Source organism: Microtus oregoni, unplaced genomic scaffold, assembly GCF_018167655.1.
Source record: "Microtus oregoni isolate MIOR12 unplaced genomic scaffold, Mior012 000005F_ref0000423, whole genome shotgun sequence".
NCBI classification, from domain to species: domain Eukaryota; kingdom Metazoa; phylum Chordata; class Mammalia; order Rodentia; family Cricetidae; genus Microtus; species Microtus oregoni.
This window is the reverse complement of record NW_024543064.1, coordinates 18728351-18753123: the sequence shown is the minus strand read 5'-3', so window position 1 is coordinate 18753123 and position 24773 is coordinate 18728351. Positions and strand designations below refer to the sequence as shown.

Below are 24773 nucleotides of genomic sequence, written 5' to 3'. Positions count from 1 at the left end.
GATCTCACTACAGATGGCTGTGAACCACCATGTGGTTGCTGGGAATTGAACTCAGGACCTCTGGAAGAGCAGACAGTGCTCTTAACCACTGAGCCATCTCTCCAGCCCCCTCTCCCCTTCCTTTAAGCATCTTGAGACTCGGTTCCCTTTCTCCTAGCTTGGGCGGGTGTTTTTCAAGGTTCCCACACTCGCTCTGATTCTCCCACCCTTCTCTGGATTCTGCTAGATGGTAAATTCTGTTGATCCTCGAGACAGTATCTTGTTCATCCATGTGTCTCCAAAAACCCAGCACGGGGCACGCAAATGGGGGTGAATCGAAGAAGGAGGGTTGAGATGTGGATCCCCGGATCTCTCGGGCTCCTCCCTGTGCTCTGCTAAGTGGGTCCTCTGAGAACAATGGAAAATCTCAGGTGTCAACAGGGGTGTTTGACAGCCAGAGACATACCTTCAAGTTAAACAATCAGTCTCATATTTTCACAGGAAACAACCTGTCTACAGGAACAAATCTCCGTCTCCACATCTTCCTGAGAACAAAGTGAAGCCAGGTGTATTTCCAGGCACGCCTGGGAACTATGTGAGGGCCAGTGAGGCGGAGGGTTACTTTCCAGTACTATAACCCTCCGCTTGAGCCGTGTCACCTCTGCTGCTGCTCCGCAGACCACCAGGGGGAGCAATCTCACCGTATCTCTGGCCTTGGCAGGTTTCACGCATTCCAGGGTGTAGTCAGGAACTCTGGGAATTGTAGTCCTGGGATGGCAAGGCGGTCTATCGCGTGCGCCTCGGGACTTGTAGTTTAACTCTTAGGGGCAGAACATAGGTTTAAACTCGCATGCTGAATGAATGGAACTACTACTCCCAGAGGGCCACGGGCTCTAGGGCGGTGTCGGGTTTCCGTCGAGCAATCCTTCTAAGATTGCCTCAGAGTGACCAGCTTGACTGGGTAAGTTTGATTGACGAAAGCTCCAATTTTCTACTGAGCTATCCAAAGACCTTTTCGTATTCCAGCCTGGGGCCTTCTTGTCTCTCAGTCTCAGAACCTGCCCGCTAATCTTTGCTCTTCATTGTTTCCTATTCAGACAAGTCCCGTCAGAATCCACCCCGCACCTAAGCCCTCCTAGGGTCACCGCGGACTGCCACTCCCACGCCCCGAGATTCCCACCTTGACCCTCACGTCCCTGAGCGCCGGCTGCTTTGTGTCCTCCACGCTGCGCTCCACTCCTCTTTGTCCTGTTTGTCTTGCGGGTGGAAGAAGACTGCCAAATTCTTCCTCCTGGTGTTGTGAACTTGAAGTGCAGCAGGGGACTCTCACCCGCCGACACCTTGGGCGAATCGCACTGGCTCTCTGGAACTCATTTCCTTCTTCTGTTTTCCAGTGTGTGAAAGTGCTTTGTAAACTGCACGGCCTCCACAAACAACAGAGGTTCTCTTTGTGCCATTTGTTAGTGCCCTAGAACATTCTTATCAGGACAGCCTTTCTGGTTTTGCCGCCTCGTTGCTCAATCCTGTCGCTTGAGATCTTGATGTCTTCATCTATGACCGGGTTATTTCTTCACTTCCTCCAGAGACCAAAGCTCAGACAGGCCCCGAGCCCATGACCCCTAGAGAGCTTTGTCTGAAAGGAAGCCCAAGAGGGGTGCTTATTCTTGGAATAGTTGGTGATGTAAAGTCCACGGGGCTGGCAGAGGGACAGAGCTGCTCGCTGGAAGCAGAACTCCAGCAGGTCAACGCTACAATGAAAGCCCCATCCCTTCCCTTTGGGCTCTTCTGGGCCTCTTTAGTGGTGGGTGTGTCTCAGGCATGGAAAACCTGGGAGAGAAGGATTCATTTTGCCGAAGGAACCTATGCCAGGAAAAATGGAACGCCTCAGCTGGGTGTTTGAAAAGAGAACCACAGCCTTGCTAGTTAGTTGCTAATGTCTCATGAGTAATCACAGTGTACCAGGTCTTAGGCCGTATCAGTTTCCTTCTTGAAGGATCACATGTGATGTGTCCCTGTTTTCCATATAGGAAATTTCGTTAGACTTGGAGCAGTCATAGAGTTAGAATAGTTAGAGCTGCCTCACGGAGCGATAGTATCTTCCCTGTGTCTTCAGTGTGCCACGCACTTTGCACACGTTAATCTTTGACCTTGTGAGTAGCTGTAGATAACAGGTTTAGAGTTAAGGCATCGGTTGAAGATTTCACAGATGTGGCTGGCTGGATTTTTCAGTGGATAAAGACATGGTCACACCTGATGACCTGAGTTCTATCCCAGGAATTCACATCGTGGAAGGAGAGAACCAACTCCTGCAGGTTGTCCTCTGAGCTCCACATGGGTTGCCATGGCACCCCTCCAATAGATAAATAAATGTTATATAATATATATATATAATATTTAAATAAATAAGTAAATATGTATATGTATACACACACGTATAGATAGGTAGCTCTCAACCAGCTGGGAAGTAGCAGAGATGGAATTCAAAGTCACCAAAGCTTTTCTTTTCCTTCTGTAGCATAAGAACTTTATTCTTTTGATAAACACGACAGATTAAAAACTAACTGAACTGAATATAATGGTACCTGCCTATTATCCTAGCACTTGAGGGTGTGAACAGGGAAATCTTGAATTTGGGGCCAACTTGGGCTACCCAGAGAGACCCTGCCTCAGAACAACCGAGGAGAAGAATTGGAAGATTTTAAAGCCTAAAGATAACAGAGCGAGTTCTTGCTGCCTGGGGAGCAAAGAACTACAGGGAGAAAGCATGACTTTTGTTGTTTATTTTCTGAGACAGGGTTTCTTTATGTAGCTGTGACTGTCCTGGAACTCGCTCTGTAGGCCAGGCTGGCCTTAAACTCAGAGATCCGCCTGCCTCTGCCTCCTGAGCGCTGGGATTAAGGGTGTGCGCCATCATCACCAGCTAAAGTTTGGTCTTTGCAGTGTGGAGTTTTCACGAAGGGGAAAGGCATACGTGTGTTAAAAATTAAATAGCACTTATTGGAGAAAGTAATTCTTTTAACAGTTAATTATTTGTGCGTGACTGAGCACCTGTGGACTGTGGTGAATGTGCGGGGCCAGCAGTCCGTCTCCTCTCCTTTCACAATGTACATTCTAGAAACTGAACACAGACCATCGGGCTGGGAGGCAGGCTCCTTTGCCTGCCGAGCCATCTTGCCTACATTAACCCGTGTGTTTCTGGGTGGCCATGGCGATTTGTGCGGTGAGATGGTGGTAAAGTCCACAGGGTACACTCAGGGTTTGTTGCGTGTGTGTGACCATGCGTGTCTGAATGACAGACCCTCTCTCAGAGATCCTCAAATCCTGTTGACCGGAAACACCTGGGACTTGAAAACATTAACTTGGAGCTGGGAGCGTAGCTTGTAGAGTGCTTTTTTTCTTTTCTCTCCCTGAAAATGGAGGAAATACAGTTAGGGATTGCAGCGAGGTTGGGTAGTAAGTTCATAAACCTCTGACATAGATTTCCCACGGATGTCATGGGAAGCAGGTCACCGAGACTGCCAGGCTAGACACTGCACCTAGCAGCCTCTGTGGGGAGTTCGGGGGAGGGGGCTGTGCTCAGAGCTGACAGGAGGGAAGGCCAGATTTAGCCAACTTGTCCCAGCAGACTAGGAGATCTCCCTGGGCCTGGCTGAGGGAGAGGGCCCCAGCTAGGCACTGCCATGAATTGTGGAGCCGAGGTGAGCAATGGACACCCCTGACTGACTCCCTTGCCGTTTATGATATCTCTTCGTGGCAGTTTGCAAGTGAGATTGGCCTTTAGCCCCCATCTTGTCCTTGGGCATCAGTCGACACGAGCTTGGGGAACTCAGGCTGGTTTCCGTTTAGCCCCAGCCTGGTCAGTTGTCGTTTTTGGTTTTTATTTTTATTTCCAAGCAGAACTTAGCTGCTGGGCCCTCTGAGAAGCCTGCCAGCATCACCAGAGCTCTCTACACCCCCACCTCTGTGACTTTCCTGATGCTCACCCTAGGACTGAGCTCAGCTGAGACCTAAATCCCCTTCCACAAAACCCTGACCCCGCCTCACCTTCACCTCCCTGCTGGCTCCCAGATCTGCACAGTTGCCAAACGCTATTGATTCTGCTCTTCTTGCCATCGACGAACGTAGCTAGATACTTGCTCCTGCCAGGTACCGTGCAAGGTACTTTAATTGCGTGGTTTCATTTATCTCCATAGCAACCACAGGACTGAGCCAAATCCCCTTATGCAGATACAGAATGAGGTTTAGAAAGATTAGGTTAAGATGCCCAAGCTAGATGGCAGAGGAGCTGGATTGCAGGCTTAGGTCATTCACGGAGGACTGCTTAGTTGCTAAGGCGCTTGTCTCACAGATGGGAGGACCTGAGTTCAGATCCTTAGGGCTCACAGGAGACAGAAGCAGGTGGATCTCTGAGTTCGAGGTTAGCCTGTGTACACAGCAGGTTCCAGGACAGTCTGGGCTACGTAGAAAGACCCTGCCATTAAAGAAGCAGCAGCCAGGGGCCAGTGAGGTGGGGAGATGCTTGCTGCTAAACATCTCTGGGACCCTCAAAATGGGAAAGAAACAACCCCTCCAGTTGTCCTCCGGCACCCACAAGCGTGCTGTCACGCATGTGTTTCCACACGTTAAATAAATAAAGGTAATTTTAGAAATGAAAAACAAACCAGACTTGATGGTTCACTACAACCTCAGTGTTGCTGAAATGAGAGCCAGCCAGGCAGATCCGGGAAGCCTGTGTGGCCAAGGTCTAGCTCAAGAGAGACCCTGCCTCAAAGGGTGGGGTTGGCCTTTGACCTCCGCATGCCTGCAGCGTGCATGACACAGATGCATGGGAAGGTGTACACACAGCCCCCTTCGGCTCCTTGCAGCCAGCACTGGCTGCCCCGTGTCTCACAGGCCTTTGGCTAACACTTCCCTGTCTTTCCTGCCTCCCCCTGCTCTCTGCTCCCACACTCAGGGGACACACGTAGTCTCTCCCTCTCCTCAGAACTCCAGTGGCATTTTGTCTCTCCTTTATGAGAGGATCTGCAGCAACTCTGCTGTCATGTGATCCACATGTGTCCTGTAGCTGCAGCCTTAGCTCTCCAGTGGGTGCCCCCAGCGGCAAAGGGGGAACCTTCCGGGACTCCTCCTCCTTCCCTCCAGCTGCACCGTCACTGCTGCCACAGAACTTAGCTCCCCTCCTCTTTGTGATAGTGCGGGTCTTGGAGTGTGCATCGGAAAGCCGAAAGGGGGAAAACGGATAATAGAAAGAAAAACCATCTCCTCCCAACATCATTTCACAAGAGACTCTTTGGGGGCTCTCTGGGGTTTCCTTCTGGACCAGATGATTGGCAGTCAGGTGGTCTGTGTGTGGTGATGGTTATGCTGGGACCTTGAGCAGCTCACTGAGTCTCTAAGGACCTTGGCTTGCTCAGTGATGCATGCGTGAGTTTAGAGGTGGAGGCCAGGGGAGATTGCCAGGAGCCTTAACGGCAGCCACCTCTGAGGTCTCTTCTTGCCCAGGCTTGCTCCGACTTGCACACTGATCCTCCCAGAAGAGGAATCAGAATAATGTCAAAACAAACCACGTGGGCTCAGGACCCTGCCTGTGCAGTTGGTTTTGGCTATCACGGATAGGAATCTAAACTTTATTGCTTTAAACGGGGTGGGTTATGGGCTAACCCCCGCCTTCCCCCCTCCCCCCACCGCGTCCTAGCCAGGGTAACGCTCTCTGCCCTGGTTCACTGTCTGTAAGTTTGGTCCTGATACCTCCTTTCTCAGAGAGGTGCTGAGAAGGTTAGATGAAGCAGTGTCTGTAAGGAGCACAGTCCAGTGCTAGCAGAGGAAGCAGTAGGAGACGCTAGGTCTCAGTGGGTGCTTTTAGCCTTAAAAGGACAATGTTGTCTGGGCGTGATCACTACAGCAGTTACTGCTGGGTGAACACATGGTAGGTGTAGTATCAGCATGTGTTAATCCTGAGGCAGGACCTCGTGCGTCCCAGGCTGCCCTTGAACTCATGATGTGGCTCAATGATGCCCCTGACCTAATCCTCCAGCCACCACTTCCCCAATGATGGGGTTACAGGTGTTTATTACCACAACTGTGTTATGCAGTGATAGGAATTGAAACCAGATGTCCTTGAAGGCTGGGCAAGCACTCTACCAACTGAACCATGCCCCCAGCCCTTGTGTTTGTAGGTTTTGAGGGAACTGAGGATTAGCTCATGGCTATCCTCTCCTCACCCCACCAGAAGAAAACGAAGAATGCAGTCTGCAGGGCTGGGAGGGGAACACTTGCTCACACGTGCGCACACCGTCACAAAAACAGCAGCCACAAAGCCAGCCTGTAAATATTGGCAAATCGTGAGCGTAAATGATGCATTGAGTGGCCGACAGGAAGGTTGGGGTGATAAGGGCGCCAGGAAGTAGATAGGGTTGGCGCATGACCTAGAGGAGCAACAGCGAAGAAGAGACCAGCAAGAGGCTATTCTGTGTTCTGCTCTCCAGGCGGCAAGTTCAGGACGCGCAGGCTTTGATCCCGCTGGTGATGAGATGGGGACCGGACAGTCTGTGTGCTTCCCAGCCATCTCAGGACCCCACCATGTTGGCTGCACAGATGTGATGGAGGGTCAGAGTCCTGAGGTAGGTGTCCCAAGCTCCGTCCCTGCACTACCCCACGAGTCCCGCCCATGTGGGGTCTTCACCACTGTAGGTCCAAGCACAAAGTTCTGGGGGCCTGGGGTACAGGTGAGCTGGGCTTGGGTATCAGCCCTTAGGCCTCTTTTCCTGTCTTCCTGCCTTTTAAAAAATTCTTCTTTCAGCTGGGCAGTGGTGGTGCACACCTTTAATCCCAGCACTCGGGAGGCAGAGGCAGGCGGGTCTTTGTGAGTTCGAAGCCAGCCTGGTCTACAAGAGCTAGTTCCAGGACAGACTCTAAAGCTACACAGCAAAACCCTGTCTCGAAAAACCAAAAAACCAAACCAACCAAACAAAAAAACTCTTCTTTCAAAATATTAGAACCTTCCCAGTTGACGGGGAAACTCAGTTCTTTCTCAGGCGAGTGTAGGCGGAGGGGTGGGGGCACAGGGGCCCTGCATACTGGCCTGACTCTGTGCCTTGGGTGGGAGGATGGTATCTCCTGGTTTCATCTGCTTCCCACCTTCTGAACCTCCTGCCAGTTTCTAGGCGTTTCTTTCTCTTTGTTTCCCCCTCTTCTTCCTCCTTTTTAAACATTTTTTTTGAGACAGGTTTCTCATGTAGCTGGCCTCCAACTGGAAATGTAGCCAAAGTCAGCCCTAAATAAACCCCTGGTCCTCCCATCTCTGGGACTCCAGGCGTGTGCCACCAGGGCCCCACAGGTTCTTAGGTTTTTGTTCCTGATGGGTGGACTCTCCTCTGGCCTGTGAGAGACCCACTTCCTGGTAACCTCTCTCCTGCTCCCTTCTGACCAAGCATCCTGCTGCCTCCTGAGAGGCAGCCTGGGAGAATGGCCTGGGTGACCTAATGTGCCACCCTGTTCAACCGAAGAGCAAATCCAGTTCCGCCGTTGGCACCAAGCCTGGGCCCACGAGCGCGTGATGTTTTGGCGTGGTGCCGTTCCGGGATGTATTTAAAATGCAGCCTGACAACTGGAAGAACATTAGCTATATGTTCTTCATGCTCACAACAAATTGTCTCTGGGTTTGAGGAAGCCTTTGATTCTCTACGTTGCAGTCCAGCCTGGCTGGTGCTGGCTCCTGCTGACTCCCAGTGTCTAGGCTTCTTGGCCCAGTTGCTGCTCTCTTCTTTTCCCCAGGGGAGCTTCTTCCGACTCTTCTACCCCTGCCAAGCATCAGAGAAGTACGAGCAGCCCCTGTGGATTCCCCGCTATGAGTACTGCTTGGGCCTGGCTGACTACCTGCAGTATAACAAGCGCTGGGTGGGGTCTCTGTTCAACCTGGGCTTCGGTAAGGCTGCCTGGCCCGGGGCCCTTCCCAGTGGCCTGTTTCTGTCCCCAGGAGAAACCTAGGCAGACACAGTCATTTTAAGCTTGTACAGTCCAGTCCTTGGTATGGAGAGATGGGAGAGATTTGAATGTGTGAGAATTTGGGTCATCGCTTCCAATCCAGGCTTTGTAATGTACTGACAGGGGGCCTTAGGCAAGTTCCTTACCCTGTTCGCCTGCCAGGCTTTGTAGAGCTGTGGGGCCAGGTATGGGAAGAGCCTCTAGTGCAGCGTTTGGAGCATCAGATGGGGACATGGCTGCGATTCCTAAATCTAGCACGCATTCCTACCTGCTCTATAGATCACAGGACCTCATACATGCTAGGTCCGTGCCCTGCCACTGCCTCACATCCCACTAGTCGTGCGCTCCACTGCCACCCCAGCAGCTATAGCAGACAGTCTTGGTCCCAGGGAGCATCGCCACCCCTGCAGCATGCCCTCTGGGCCACTCTGCCTCCTTCATCCCAAGTCCCCACCCCAGGTGTCCCCATGATCCGGGCATCTTGCACATCTGCCCCAGACTTCTTCAGTACTGCCTCTGTGGATTTTTTCCCCCTGGTGAGAGGAGGACCACAAATGCCCACCCCTTCCTGTACTCAGGCTGCCCCTGGGATTGTAGTTCCGGGCAGCCAGAGATGCTACAGCCTATGTCTCTGCCAGGATCTTGTCGCTTGCCTGTTAGCTGGAATGGCCCCTTTAAGACAAAGGAATCTGGATACCCCTTGATCATCTTGTCCCATGGCCTGGGAGGCTTCAGGTAAGAGCTTTGTCCCTTGCATCGTGAGGGTTGTCGTGTCTTAATGCAGTCTCAGAGGGTCTAGTAACAGGTGTCTCACCTGCTGCCACCTTACTGCCCATCTGCCCGTTGGCATAGCTGGGCCTTCCCTCCCTAGACCCGGGCTTCTTCTTTTTTTTTTTTTTTTTTTTTCCGAGACAGGGTTTTTTTGTAGCTTTGGTGCCTGTCCCGGAACTAGCTCTTGTAGACCAGGCTGGCCTCGAACTCCCAGAGATCCACCTGCTTCTGCCTTCCGAGTGCTGGGATTAAAGGTGTGCGCCACCACCGCCCGGCTAGACCTGGACTTCTTAAGGCTTTCCACTTGTGACTCTCTTTTACTGGACATCATTACATGACCGCCCACTGTCAAAGTATGTAAAATAGGAATACAGGTCAAACATTTGCTGGTAAGAAATCATAAAGGAGCCGGGCGGGTGATGACACATACCTTTAATCCTAGCACTCGGGAGGCAGAGGCAGGCGGATCTCTGTGAGTTCAAGACCAGCCTGGTCTACAAGAGCTAGTTCCAGGATAGTCAAGGCTACAGAATGAGTTCCAGGACAGCCAGGACTATGCAGAGAAACCTGTCTTAACCCCCCAAACAAGGAAATTGATTTTAAAATGATTTGGCACGCATATCATTTTTACTACTCATTAAAAGCAAAAGCAAATTTGCCTCTATGAGCTGGATGGACTTGTTTATGCTGAGAATGTCGCTTACAGAAATACCTAGTACAAAATGACAGAACCATGCTTAGGGGCATTTCAGAAATTGGAAATTCATCTTAATCCCAAGCCAAGATTCATTTAACACTTTTTTTTTATGTGTGTGAAACTCAAATTAGCATCCCAAACACCAGTCCTTTTTTTTTTCAAGATTTATTTTTATTCTTTTTAATTATGTATGTTGATTGCGTGTCCGCGTGTGGGTATGTGCCTGTAGCTATGTGCGTGTGATTTCGAGTATTCACGGAGGCCAAAGGTGTCAGGTCCTGTGGAGCTGAAGTTGCGGAGAGCTGTGAGCCACCTGATGTGGGGTGCTGGGAATCAAACTTGGGTCCTCTGGAAGAGCAGCCAGTGTTCCCTAACCACTGAATCATCTCTCCAGCCACCCCAGGTGCCAGTCTTTAAAAATCCAACATTCCAATCCAATCCAATCCAATCCAAAACTAGACTAACTTGATACCAACACATGGAGGAATGATGGTGGAAACACGAAAGGTCTTCGTTTTCTGTGATTAGGCCCAGAAGAACAGAGATCTTTGTACGGTAAAAACACTGTAATTCGTGGGACGCAGCAATATCAAATCTGCGCCCAGGTGTTTCCGGTAGCCTTTTTGACATAGCCAGGCACGATGGCATGGCATAGTACACGTGCGTGCAGAGCCCAAGGCGGCAGAGAAGTTTCCAGATACAGCTTGGGCAAAGCAGTGCCAGAAACACCTTGGATTCATATGCCATGGATTTTTAATTAATTTCCGGTCGTCTGGGGACATGCTAGCCTGTGCTACCTAACCTGCAAACCCTACCCCTGGCAGTTGTATACCACAAGGGCTGGAGAAAGTTCTAATACTCTCTGAGCCTGGGTTTCAACATCTGCCAACTGGATCCGTGGTCTCCCACGTGGTGGTTTATGAGATTTTTATTGGACTGGTTCCTGCTAGGTGCACAGCCCTCCAGTTCTCTCCCCGACATTGGGCTCCCAGGGCTCTTTCTGTCCACACCATGGGGTGTAGTCTGCTTGCTCTCCCTTAGGTGTGTTAGTGCACTCTCTGTCGGTTCATCCGTAATATATACACGCGGCTTTATATCCCAGAATGCTACACGTCTCAGACGCTGTCAACCCTCCAGCTCTTGTCTGCACTACAGGCAAGGAGATCTGTTTTCAAGATGGCGGAGTGTAGTGGCTCACATTGGTCAGTCTGGAAGGCAGAAGCTGCAGGGTCCTCAGTTCAGTGGGTGCTGTGTGGTGATGCCCTGTCTTACACCAAAAGAAGCCCGGATCTGACCTTGCTAGTATCTTGAAGAGTGCCTGGCAGATTGAGGTCTCAGTAAACATTTGTTGAGTACATCAGTGTTCTTCTAAATGAAACCTTTTTTTCTTTCTTTTTTCCCCTCCCTCCCTCCTTCTTTCTCTCTCTCTCTTTCCTTCCTTCTTTCTTTCTTTCAGAGTGTTAGATCCCCTGGGACTGGAGTTACAAATGGTTGTGAGTCACCATGTGGGCACTGGGAATCAAACCCGGGTCCTCTGGAAGAGCAGCCAGTGATCTTAACCACTGAGCCATCTCTCCAGGCCCTAAATGAAGCATTTTAATAGCTTTTTTAAAACTTAATTCTGTTTTTACATTTTCAAGTATTGAGATTGGAGGTGCACACTGCACACCTGGTTTGTCCCTTTCTGAGGGTGCCCATCCTGGCTTTTCTGTGAGACTGAGTTTCCAAGCACTCTATGTCCTTCTCAGTACTAAACACAATTGCAGCGTATTTGAAAAATGATTTATTCTAGTTTTTTAATTACATGTGCGTTCATGTGTTTTGTGTGTGTGTGTGTGTGTGTGTGTGTGTGTGTGTACCTGAACATAGGTACCTGAGGAAGACTGTAGAGCATCAGACCCCTGGAGCTGGAGTTAGAGGTGGTTGTGAGCCTCCCGAGGTGGATGCTGGGAATTTGGGTCCTCTGCAAGAGCCGTGCTCCCTCTTGGCTGCTGAGACAGCCCCACAGAGCATCTGTCACTTGTGTAATTGTGTTCCAGTGTCTGTCCTCCCTGCTAGAGTAGCCTCTGTGAAAGCAGACACCACGCCTGTCTTCTGTGCCCCCATGCGTATGACAGTGTCTGGAGTCAGTTTCCCAGGGAATACTCATTCGTAAAGGAACACAGGGCTGTTCTGCTGGATCCCATTCATTCACCAACCTCTCTTAAGTACCGGCTGGGTGCAGCCCCCTTGGCACAAAAGGAAGGTGGGAAATCCAGACATAGACACATTCAGAAAGTCACTCATGCTAGAGGAGCTGGTGTACAAACGTCACTGGCCAGTTAGCGATGGCAGCAAGTGGCGTACAGACAAAGCAACTAGATGGACCCAGTGGAGATTAGGTGTGAAGCTAAGGCTGGGAGGCGAGCGTGTGGTTTTCTATTCTGGTTTCTTTTGTAGTAAACTGATAGCGAGCCTGCTTGTGAGTATGAGAGTCACACTCAGCCTTCAGAGCCGGGTGCGTGTGTGTATGTGCGTACGTGTGCATGTGTGCGTGTGTGTGTGTGTGTGTGTGTGTGTGTGTGTTGGCCTATCAGAGAGAAGAAACTAGGAAACAGGCATTCCCCACTCATGGCTACGCTGGAGAGAGCAGTGAGCACGTGATCTGGAGGTGACCCTTTGACTAGGAAGCTAGGGACAGTCCAGCCCTCAGTAGACCAGAGTGAGCCCGTACAGACGTCCTTCATTAACCTGAGTGAAATTCCAAGAGGAAGAGGGAGGGGGTCAAAGAACATTTTCCTTTTAGTTTCTCTGGTTAATTTCACCTTGAAATTCTTCCCTTGTTCACGGATGGGTAGCTTCCCATGCGAGGGAAGAGCCTGAGCTGTAAATACTGCCTAGCTGGCTTCCAGAATGCCACTGCTCCCTGTGCTCCCAGGGAGGAGCCTGTGCCTGTAAATGTCACCTAGCTGGCTTCCAGAAGGCCACTGCTCCCCGTGGTCCCCACACGGCCCCCTGAAGTAGGCAGATAGGCATGCCTGGACCCTGAGCAGCGAGCAGCAACTTGTCTACATCACACAGTACACACCGGGAAGGGATGCAAAGTCATTCATCCAGTTCACTGCCTCTCTGGAAGCCTGGGAGACGCTGGAAGGAAACCTTAGAAATCGGCTCTCCCTTGGTTGTGAAGGTATGTTTAACAGACCACACCAGATATGAGGGTCTAGAGCATGATCAAATTCATTCATTCCCCGGGCACATTGTACACGCCCATACTCACGGCCCCCGAGAGGCCCAGAGCATCGCAAGTGTAAACTAGGCATAGGCTGCAAAAGAAGAAAGCAACACCCACTCACAAACAAAACGTCTTTATTTCTCTCTCAGTTAAAGGCAGCTAGAAGGGCAGGCACAGGGGCATCTGCTGATAACCCACCACTTAGAAGCTAGAAACAGAAGGATCAGGAGTTCAAGGTCATCTTCTGCCAAACAGTGATTTTGAGACCACCCTGGACTACATAAAGCCCTGCATCAAAACACAAAGAAGTGGCTGAGGGGAACCAAAGACAGACGTTTAGGGCTGACGTCACAGTTACATGAATGTATCAGAGAACCAGACTTTATAATCTTTTTTTTTTTTTTTGATTTTTCGAGACAGGGTTTCTCCGTAGCTTTTGGTTCCTGTCCTGGAACTAGCTCTTGTAGACCAGGCTGGCCTCGAACTCACAGAGATCCGCCTGCCTCTGCATCCTGAGTGCTGGGATTAAAGGCATGCGCCACCACTGCCCGGCCAGACTTTATAATCTTGCTCTACTATGTATGGCTTCCATTATAAAGTTATCTCATGCCCTATGGGGGCTGCTTTTGTTCCAATCTATGTCTGCATCCCAGGCAATCTAAAGGAGCACTCTATTTTTGAAAGAAAATCTCTGGGATACTCTTATGTGATGCAGCTTCATTTGTTAGGACTGTTTGATCTATAAGCTGTCAGCTCTGTGTGAGTCTTTAAGGTTTAAAAGATGGTTGGTCAGTGCTAAGAAATGCTTCCGGTGTAAAATGTGCACCAGAGTACAAAGTCTGCATGGGAGTAAAAGTCTGCAATAACATTTCATTTATTAAAAGTTTTATTATAGGGGGCTGGAGAGATGGCTCAGTGGTTAAGAGCATTGCCTGCTCTTCCAAAGATCCTAAGTTCAATTCCCAGCAACCACATGGTGGCTCACAACCATCTGTAATGAGGTCTGGTGCCCTCTTCTGGCCTACAGACATACACACAGACAGAATATTGTATACATAATAAATAAATAAATAAATATTTTTTTTTAAGTTTTATTATATTTAGAAATTAGAGTGGGTTATACAGATTACAGCAGGTGAAATAAGGTAAAAGTATAACAGGCTATTATAGCTTAAATAAAATAGATCAGTAAAGTTAGACTTCTTTTTGCTTTTTTTGTTTTTTGTTTTGTTCTGTTTTCTTTGTTTTGTTTTGGTTTTAGTTTTTTGAAACAGGGTTTCTCTGTGTAGCCCTGGCTGTCCTGGAACTCACTTTGTAGACCTGGCTAGCTTTGAACTCACAGAGATCCGTCTACCTCTGCCTCCCAAGTCCTGGGAGTAAAGGCATGCACCACCACTGCCCATCTCTTCTTTTTTACTTAAGAAATAGATTAAAAATATTTTTTTAGTTGTTTGTGTCTGCGTGTGTGTATATGCACTTGTGTGCAAGTGTCCACTGTGGCCAGAAGAGGGCACCAGATCCTTTGGAACTGGAGTGATAGGCAGTTGGAGTAGCAAGTGCTCTAATAGCTGAGCCGTCTTCTTCAGCTCTCAGTTTCTTCTTACTTGTTTTGAGACAAGATCTTGATGCATAGACAAGGCTAGCCCTGAACTCCTGACCCCACCTTCGTGTCTCAAGTGCTAGGATAGCACGTGTGTACTAGCATGTTTGGCCTGCCTGCCTGTCTCCCTTTCTTCCCTCCTTCCTTCCCTCCCTCCCTCCCTCCCTCCTTCCTTTCTTCCCTTCCTTCATTCCTTTTTTGACAGCAACTCATGTAGCACAAGGTAGTTTGTACTTACTATATAACTAAGGATGACTTTGTACTCCTGATATTCCTACCTCTGCCTTCCAAGTTCTGGGGTTATAGTTATATGCTACCTCAACTGGCTAAAATACCTTTTTCTTTGTATTTTTTGCAGTCCTGGGAATTGAACCCAGAGCCTTGTGCATGCTAGGCAAATGTGCTACCGCTGAGTTACAGCCCATCTTTTTTTAAAAAATGTGTATAGGTGTTTTGCTTGCATGTATATCTGTATACTACATGCATGCAGTGCCTCTGGAGGCCAGAAGAGGGTCCCAGATCCTTTGTAACTGGAGTTACAGATGGTTGTGAGCCACTATGTGGGCGCTAGGAGTCAAACCTGGGTCCTCCAGCAGACCAGTCCGTCTCTTAACTGCTGAGCCAGCTCTGCAGTCATCCCAATGTCCCTTTTTAATGTTAAAAAACATGACTGCTTGAAAATTTTCAATTGCTTTTGATTTGTCTGTGTGTTTAAAATTTATTATCATCACTTGGTGCTGTGGACTCATTGGTGGAAGGTAAGAACAGCTGTGTGGAGTAAGGGCTCTCCTATTACGTGCGTCCTGGGGACCACGTTCAGGATCCTAGGCTGGTGAGGCAAATGCCTCTACCTGATGAGCCTTCTTTCCGGTCCTTGTGTGGTGTTTGTCTGTGGTTTGTTTTTGAGACAGGTTTCTCTGTGCTGTAGTCCTGGCTGTCCAGGACTCACTCTGTAGACCAGGCTGGCTTCAAACTCACAGAGATCTTCCTGCCTCTGCCTTCCAAGTGCGGGTGTTAAAGGTGTACACCATCCCCACCTGGCCCCTTATGAGGTTTTAAAAAGTATTTATGCTGAGTACTGTGACACATGTTTTTAATCCTAGCACTCAGGAGACAGAGGCAGGCGGATCTTTGTGAGTTCAAGGCCAGCCAGGGTTACATACATAGAGAGGTCCAGAACAGCCTGGGCTATCCAATAAGACTCTGCTCAGTGGGTTTAGTACTTTCTGTACAAGCATGAGACTGACTTGAGTTTGATCCCCAAAGCCTGTGTAAAGTCTGACCATGGCCACACACACCTGCAACCCCAGTTCAGGAGTGGATGAGGCAGGAGGCTCCTTGGAACTCTCTGGCCAGCTAGTCTCACAGAATCCATGTATTCTAGGTTTAATGAGAAACCCTGACTGAAAATAATAATAATAAGGTAGAAAGTGATTGAAAAAAGACACCCGACAACATGGCCTTCACATGCAGACACACACGTGTACATACATGTTAACACACAGGAACGTGTCCACACAAATCCATTAGCATAGTTAGAATCTAGCTGGGGTTGGGGTAGACTGACTCAATGGGGTGGAAAGGCAACTCGGGTTGAAGATTGACTTGCAAACGCCCTGCCTTCCGGGATGGACCCCGGAGCCCTGGGATGAGGGCTGCCTTGTCTGGGGAGAGTACTCAGAGGACCACCCGTGACAACTACCTAGCCAGTCTTTTGAGGTGACCGCCAGCAGAGTGTGGGTGAAGCTGGGCCGTGGTTTTGATCTCTTCTCTCCGTGGCTCTCCAGGGCACTGTACTCGGCCTTCAGCATGGAGCTGGCCTCCCGGGGCTTCGTGGTTGCTCTCCCGGAGCACAGGTTAGCGGATTCCAGTCAACTGCGGTCAGGTGGATGCCTGTGAGCTAGGGTACAGGCTAGTCACTGTTAATGTGTTATTTCTGTAGTTCTGTTTGTGGTGCTGGGGCCTCAGACCCACACGCATAGCAAACATTCTGTCCCTGAGCCACATCCCTGACTCCCCGCGTATTATTTCTAATGACCACACAAAACAGTTATCATATCCATTTAAAAGATGCTCAGTAGCTGGCTGAAAGTGACAATGGGCTCAAACCCAGGTCTGTCCCCAGCCCTTCTGCTCCCCTACGCATGCCCCCATCTCCTTACCTGCCAGCCAAGCAGAGAGCCCACGTATCATGGTCGGAGGGGAGGGCGCGGATAAAGGGGAGAAATAAGCTCACCGCTGTCTTCTTTCTGGTTGCACGTGTGCTTCAGGGACCAGTCAGCTTCGACCACCTACTTCTGCAAGCAGACCCCGCAAGAGAGCCAGCCCACTGAATCGCTGGAGGAGGAATGGATCCCTTTCCGCCGAATCAAGGAAGGGGAGAAGGAGTTCCACGTTAGGAATCCCCAGGTAGGCTTGTGCCAGGTGGCATAGTCGCAGTACCACGATCAGAATGGCGAGGTGGATTCACACCCTCTGTCGTTAATCCAAAGATGGGACCCAAATCATCACGGCCAAATTAAAGCAAGCCAGTAATTAAAGTAAGCTTTTTTACTCCTGTACACGGGCTGCCTCCCCAAGGTAAGTTTCAAGACATTAGCCTTAGATGTGAGGAAGCCAAGTCTTTTGCAGCCTGTGGGTTTCTAAATGGGGGGTTTGGTGGGCAAAGTTGTTGAGAATAAGCGTAACAAGTTAGTCCCTCCCGGAACAAAGACATGGCTGCAAAATGGGCCTAGCAAGGCGGTCACAGTCATAACAACGTAGTCATAGTCATAACAAGGTAGTCGTAGGCGGTCATATAATCTTTTGAAGTGAAGAAGGGTTGTGAAATGGTTATAAAGAACTGTTTGAAGCAAAGACATGACTGCCGTTCCGGAACAGGCAGTACAGACCATTGCAGTGAGGCTTACAGGTGGGGCCTAGGTGAGAAACAGGTATAATCATAAACAGGAGCGAACCGAGTTTGTCTTTACTGTAAGATGGCTTTTACACCTAAGATGGAGGCCGGCTGGTTCTACAGCATATCGTGGTTCTGGCCATCTTTCCGTCTCTCCAGCGCATACCTGAAGCTATCACCTTACAAGGGAGCAGCGTTTTTAGTTCCTAGTTCTGGAGATGGCAGCCCAACGTCAGGTGGACCTATTGCTTGGGGCCTCTGGTGAAAATCCCAGATGGCAGGGAAGGTGGGGTGTAGTGACCTCCCCAATCCCTCTTCAGGGCAGGTCCCCAGTGACTTAAAGACCTCCCACTGAGCCCTGCCTTCTAAAGACTCCACCTTCTAATAGCATCCCCAGGGGGAGCAGGCCATTAACATGAACCTTCAGTCAACCACAAGCAAGACTTTTAACCACTTTTCTTTCTCAAAAGCCTCAGTGTAGTGGCCTGAGCTCCCCACATCCGTGAGAATAGATTAGGTATGACTCACAGGGCTACTGAGGTTGACAGAGTCCATTTTAAGCCTGCTTAGGTGGCAGCAGAGCTGATTGGCTCACGTTGGTAGGAGGTGAGGTGAGTGGGACCTCTGGGGCAGCCTCACAGCCATGGAACTTGCTCTCAGAGGGGGCCAGTCCATCCCTGTCTCTGCATAACTCCCGTCTGCAGGCTGACTTTCTTTCTGAGCTCCTGCCAGACCCTGCCTGCTGATAGTTAGCCATCAGCAAGGGACCAGGCTCTGGGTGTTCCCTGGTGCTCCATCGCAGAGCCAAGCTCAAGTGTGCAAATTCCTGGTAAAGGATTCCTAGCCTGCAGAGAAAGAGGCAAGAGAAAAATTCCCACCAAATAAACCCATTGTCTGGTTGTTAGGGGCGGGGCGGGGTCAGTCCTTAAAAGGCGGGGTTAACGGGAGAAGGGGTGGCAGACAAAGGCTTGAGAATAATAAGAACTCTGACAGCTCCTTCTGTTGGCAGAATGTTCTCATGCACATCTTCTCGTGTGGCCGTCCTGGTGGGCCTGCGGGTAGGCTAGTGGAATCCAAACTCCTGGGTCCACTCTCTACGATCTCAGTATCCGTGTGAGCTGCAAGGGACCACAGTGTCTGCTGAGATGCAGTGGGCAGACCCCCTCTCCTGCTGAGTTCTGTGGGGGCTGAGTTGTGGTTATGGGATGCTCCAGCAGACTGGCTGTGTTGCAGGTTCACCAGCGGGTGAGAGAGTGCGTGCGGGTGCTGCAGATCCTGCAGGACGCCTCTGGCGGGAAGACGGTCCTCAATATCTTTCCTGATGGATTGGACCTGATGACCCTGAAGGTACGACAGCAGTTGGGATGGCCCAGAGCTACCCCTTCCTCACAGCCTTACTGGCTCACAGCCACCAAGAGCACCGGGAGACATCAGGTTGGCATAGTGGGATCTAGGGTCTCAGACTTGGCAGCTCTGCACCCTGATGCCCCCTCTGTAGGCTCAGTTTCCCTGTGCATGTGTGCCCTTCATTCTCACCAGATTCCAAGCAAGAAAGATAGTTGCTAAAACCCAGGCCTGTGCCCAAACAGCCCCAGAATCCAAAAGAAAAGTCTCTCTCAGCTTCTAGGCTGTGGCTTGTGTGGATGACACAGTCTGCATGGCCTAGTCGCTGTGCCAGGCGAGAGGGTATTCGGGTTGGCCTGCCTGAGCTATGCCACTTTTCCGGTCAGAGGAGCTAGGACACCAGGACGAAGGGTCCCACTCTGCCACATGGCTAGAGGGGACAGTTCCTTCGCAAGGGCAGGGTGTTGAGGAACAGCAACTTGTCTACTTCAGGCAAGTAGCTAAGAAGGCTTCTAAGGGAGTCCCAAGACCCCTCCTAGAAGGCATGACATTGTCCTGGCTGTGGACTTGGTGGCTGGGGAGGTACAGTTTCTGCCTTCCAATCCCTTTTCTCCCCTAATCTTTTTTTTCCCTCTAATGTCAAAACAAAATGTAGTAGCACCCCCCCCACACACACACACAGTGTTTTTTTTTCATGTTAGCTAGTTTTAAACAGGGTCTTGATTCATATCCCAGACTAGTTCAGAGCTCATTATGTAGCCCAGCCCAGAACTCATGGCGGTCTTCCCGCCTCAATCTCCCAAGTGCTGGATCATCATCATCTTCATCTTCATCTTCATCATCATCTTCTTCTTCTTCTTCTTCTTCTTCTTCTTCTTCCTCTTCCTCTTCCTCTTCTTTCTTCTTCTCCTTCTCTTTCTCCTCCTCCTACTCTTCCTTCTCCTCTTCCTCCTCTTCTTCTTTTTTCTTTTGAGACGGGGTCTCATGGGTCCCCGGCTGGCCCCAAGCTTACTGTGTAGATGAGACTAGCCTCAAACTCTTGGTCCTTCTGCTTCTATCTTTTGAGTACTGGGATTTCAGGTATGCACAGCCAGGTACTGCTTATGGCATATTTTGAGTGTTCATGTAATATTCTACTGTGTGAATAAAAATTCTGCTGTGGAAGGGCTCCCCACATAGACTCACAAAGTCGGCATCATGCCTCTGTACACTGAGTGAAGACCATCATGAGTCTGATTTAGTTACGAACGTGGTAGAGGAGCCGCAGAGATGGCTTGGCTTGTGGTTAAGGACTCGGGTTTGATTCCCAGCACCCACACGGCAGTTCCCAACTGTCTGACACTCTAGTTCCAGGGGATCCAGCACGCTTTTCTGGCTCTCATGGGCACCAGGCACACAGACAAAATACCCATGCACATAAAATACAATTAAAATTTAAAAAGAAAAGAAAATGGCACCAGTTTTAACCTGGGACTTTTGTTCCCAAAAACCTAAGTTTTATGTCTCAACACCTCTTGAAAATCCCACATGCCCGTGTGTGAGGCAGAGTCTGGACTCCAGTGGGCATTGGTGACTGCCTGCTGAGTGGAGAAGCAGGTGCCCCAGTGCTGAAGTCCAGACCACCTGCCTGAGATCTGAGCCAGGCACTGAGCAGCAGCAGCCACTGTCCAGGTAGATCTCAGAGGAAATGCGAAACCAACCAGCTCCCCCTCTCTCTCCCTCCCTCCCTCCCTCCCTTCCTTTCTCCCTTCATCTCTCTCTCTTTTTTTTTTATCCACCAATTTCCAGTCTGTAAATTTATCCTGTATTGTTCCTAAGAGCGAACAGTTGGGAGGAGCCACCTGTTCCTCTCAGAGCCCCTGGGAATGCTAATTGCTAGGACCCCTAGACCCCTCTCAGTGTCTTCACCCAATAGAAACGTCTCTCTTGTCTACTGTTCACAGGGTGCTGGGGGGTGGGGGGCAGGAGGCACTCCAGGGCTCCAGGCTCCTTTCAGAACTGGGATTAAACTTGGAGCTTGGTACAAGCTAGAAAGCTGCTCCACCACTGAAATGCATCCAGCCCTTGGCTCCCTTCATCCGAGGGGTTCTGCCCTCTGCACTCTTGAACTCACTTGTGCTACATGCATTAGGCCTGCAGAAGGGCATGGGCTACATGCATTAGGTCTGCAGAAGGGCATGGGCTACAATGCATTAAGTCTGCAGAAGGGCATGGACTACATGCGTTAAGTCTGCAGAAGGGCATTGACTACATGCGTTAAGTCTGCAGAAGGGCATGGGCTACATGCATTAGGCCTGCAGAAGGGCATGGGCTACATGCATTAGGCCTGCAGAAGGGCATGGGCTACATGCATTCGGCCTGCAGAAGGGCTTGGGCAGGGAAGCGCCTGAGAGCTTTTATAGATGTCCTTGGAAGTTAGACTTTCAAATATATATATTTATTTTTGTTATTTGAGGTCATGTGTTAGTGTGTGCACCTGCATGTGGGTGTGTACAAGTATAGAGGCCAGAGGTGTGGATTCCCCTGGAGCTGGAGTCACAGGCAGTTGTGAGAAGCCAGACTTGGGTACTGGAAGTCAGATCTGGGTCCTCTGCAAGAGCAGCAAGTGCTCTTAACCAAACTTTCAGCTTTGAAAGTTAGACTTTTGCTCATGCTGTTAGCTAGGACTCCGTCACATGGAACTGCAAAGAAATGGTCTCGTTGTGTGTCTGGGGACAGATTTATTGAGCAGCCAGCTGTCGGTTTCCGAGTGATGTCAAGCGTAGCCATAGGGAAGGACGAGGCAACCCCTCTGTACTAATACTGCTATGCATGGACACGCACTGGAGGAGCACCTGTGGGGAGAAGGAGGAGTGCCCATCCTGTCTGCTTGTCTTCCCAGTGACAAGGTCTGTGAGGACACTGAAGAAACCTTCACTGGTTGGGAGCAGGAAGCAGGCAGCTGGTGGAAAGGAAACTGGGGATGGGAGACTTCTCTACAAACCTGAGTTTGGAGGCCTGCGAACAGTCACTTAGGTTTTAAAAGCTAAAAAGCCCATTCACACCGGACGGTGCTGGCACACACCTTTAATCCCAGCAGTCAAGAGGCAGAGGCAGGTGAGTTTCTGTGAGTTCAAGGCCAGCCTGGTCTACAGTGCTAGTTCCAGGACAGCTAGGGCTGTTACACAGAAAAAAACCTGTCTGGCAAAACAAAACAAACAACAATAAAAGATCCCCTCCTTCCCGGTGCTTCTCTCAGCCGAGGGGGAGGATGGACACCTTCCCTGGGCTAGACGTTGAGGAGAGCAGGGCTTCTGAACACAAAGCCCGGGGAGATTTCCCCAGCCTCTTAGCAGGCGTCAGCGGTGGCTTTTTATAGAGCCACGCTTCAGAGGATTCTGGGATCAACCCGGAATAGATGCAGAGCAGTGAGAGCGCACAAAGCCTCCCTGGCCTGTGGGTAAAAATCAGGACAGCCGTGCAGAGGACCTGACTTGCTGTCTGCACAAGTGGGCCTCACTCCAGAGCTAAATGGGGAGGGGGGCGGGAGTTCCCTGTGCTCCCCTCTGTGCGCTCTGTGGTATCCTCCAGGACCAGCTTGTGAGGCTGGAACTGTGGACCAGTGGTTCTCAACCTTCCTAACACTGCAACCCTTACAGCTCCTCATGTTATGGTGACCCCCAACCATAAAATTATTTTATTGTTACTTCATAACTAGTTTTGCTACTATAATGAATCATAATGGTAATTTTTTTGGAGGTAGAGGTTTGTCAAAGTGGTCGGACACACAGGTTGAGAATCACCGCTGTAGAGGATGAAGGGGGCTGCTTCTCAGTGTGTTTTCTGATGAGCTGGTGGAACCCTGGCAACACATTTGAACGCTTGCCCTCAGCAGATAGTAGTGTTAGCAGGGGGATTACAGAAGTCAAGCTGAGCCGGTGTGGGGGCACACACCTTTTTGTTTATTTGTATTTTGAGATGGGGTTTCTCTGTGTGGCTTTGGAGCCTATCCTGGAACTCACTCTGTAGGGCAGTCTGGTCCTGAACTCACAGAGATCGGCCTGCCTCTGCCTCCTGACTGCTGGGATTAAAGGCATGTGCCACACCTTTAATCCCAACATGTGGAGAGAGATCTCTGTGAGTTTGAGGCCAGCCTGGTCTATACAGCGAGTTCCAGTGCAGTCAGAACTGTTACACAGAGAAACCCTGTCTTGAAAAAACAAAAGAAACAAACAAAAAAAATACCCTGTCTCGAACTCCTGCCTCTGCCTCCTTCAGCACATCCTATTGGCATGCGCCACCACAACCAGCAAAAAATACCCTGTCTCAAAACAAAACCAAAAAGCATAGTCCCTTTAAGGTTGCTCACACCAAAGATCAAAAGAAAGGGAACTCTTCAGGTGACAGAAAGTCCCCTAGTCCTCTTTTGCTTCTCTTTGCCATGCTGGGTGTCAAACTTGTAGGCTTTTCTGTGCTTTTTGCCACTGAGCTACACCCCAGAGACCAGAGATTCCTCTTTTTCTTTTTTTTTAATTGTGACAATGTCTCACTATGTAGCCCAGGCTGGTCCTGAACTAGGGACCAGTTGTGTAGTAGGGAGGGCCGCTAGTTGGTTCCTGGCCGCCCAGCTAGCTTAGAAATAATTCACATAATCACACATAAAATGTATTAATTAAATCACTGCTTGGCCCATTAGCTCTAGCTTCTTATTGGCTAACTCTTATATTAATTTAACCCATTTCTATTAATCTGTGTATAGCCATGTGGCTGTGGCTTACCTGCTAAAGTTCCGGCGTCTGTCTTCGACAGGGCTACATGGTGTCTCTCTGACTCTGCCCTTCTTTCTCCCAGCATTCAGTTTAGTTTTCCATGCCTAGCTAAATTCTGCCTGCTATAAGTCCAAAGAAGTTTCTTTATTCATTAATGGTAATCACAGCATACAGAGGGAAATCCCACATCACCTCCCCTTTTCTGTTTAAATTAAAAAAGAAAGGTTTGAACTATAACATAGTAAAATTACATATGACAAAACAGGTATAAAACAAGAATTACAGTTACAATATTTATATCTATTTTATCTTTTATTGTAACTAAGGAAAACTGTAACTATAACTATAAATTCTTCAACTCCTCCAAAGACTCCAGAAGGTTATAATATTATCTAAGTAAACAGGAAGTGTGTTGTAAGCAACTTCCAAAACTCTAGAATTGACAGAGACATCTCACTGCCTGGACAGTCACCCAAAGTTCTTTTTTTTTTAAATGTTTATTTATTATGTATACAATATTCTGTCTGCATGTATGTCTGCAGGCCAGAAGAAGGCACCAGACCTCATTACAGATGGTTGTGAGCCACCATGTGTTTGCGGGGAATTGAACTCAGGACCTTTGGAAGAGCAGGCAATGCTCTTAACCACTGAGCCATCTCTCCAGCCCTCACCCAAAGTTCTTGTGTACCATTGGGGCATCCATCTTCAGCTCACAGGCTCATAGTATCCAGCAGACTTGTCTGTGAAGCAGGAAATTTCATAGACAGTTCCACTTATATTGGCAGCTTGTCTGTCACATTTTTCTGTGTCCTGCAGAATATTTGGCAAACCCTTTTGTGTAGCAGGGACCCTGAAGGATGGTCTCACCTTTAGGCAAGTTCAGCAGTCATTTCATTATGGTTCCCACATGCCCAGTTTATCAAGCAGTCCAGGCAAGAGCAGTTTCTTGCCCAAATGACTGACAAACTCCATAAGGAGCCTCTTCAATGCCCATCTTCCTCTTGAAGCAGGATCACAGCATACAGAGGGAAATCCCACATCAGTTCTGCCTCAGTGCTGTGCCGTCCTCCTCTGGCCGGAGGCGCAGATGGTGCAGGTTCAGTGGCATTGCGCCTCACCTCATTCCCTTACAGCTGCTTCTCTGTGAGTGTCTGCTCAGCTAAGTTCCCTGGTTTCCTCAGGACGGCATCGACATGAGCCGGGTGGCCGTGATGGGGCACTCCTTTGGAGGAGCTACAGCCGTTCTTGCTCTGACCCAGGAGGTCCGGTTTCGGTGAGTACCGGTGACGCTGATGCCATCAAGCTTCACATACCGTTCATTCATTCATTCATTCACTCATCCCGCAGGGATGTGTTGCACAAGGGTTACGTTCTGGGCACGTCACACACCATTCATTCATTCACTCATTCATTCAGCAGGGATGTGTTACACAAAGGTCATGTCCTGGGCATGTCATACACTGTTCATTTATTCATTCATTCAGCAGGGATATGTTACACAAGGTTTGTGTTCTGGGGACTGTCTGACCAGCTGAACAAGG

The 24773-nt window shown here is 49.5% G+C and overlaps 1 protein-coding gene across 1 annotated transcript in view; it reads left to right on the top strand.

Annotated features, from left to right (window-relative positions):
- The first annotated feature begins 864 nt into the window (after positions 1–864).
- Positions 865–24773, top strand: part of Pafah2 (platelet activating factor acetylhydrolase 2) — a 33931-nt gene continuing 10022 nt past the window's right edge. The window contains exons 1-8 of the mRNA XM_041652636.1: positions 865–940; positions 6465–6599; positions 7753–7903; positions 8601–8697; positions 16032–16100; positions 16515–16653; positions 18374–18487; positions 24414–24505. Of these exons, the coding sequence (XP_041508570.1) occupies positions 6510–6599; positions 7753–7903; positions 8601–8697; positions 16032–16100; positions 16515–16653; positions 18374–18487; positions 24414–24505 (752 nt within the window). The 5' untranslated portion in view covers positions 865–940; positions 6465–6509. The remainder of the gene's footprint in view (positions 941–6464; positions 6600–7752; positions 7904–8600; positions 8698–16031; positions 16101–16514; positions 16654–18373; positions 18488–24413; positions 24506–24773) is intronic.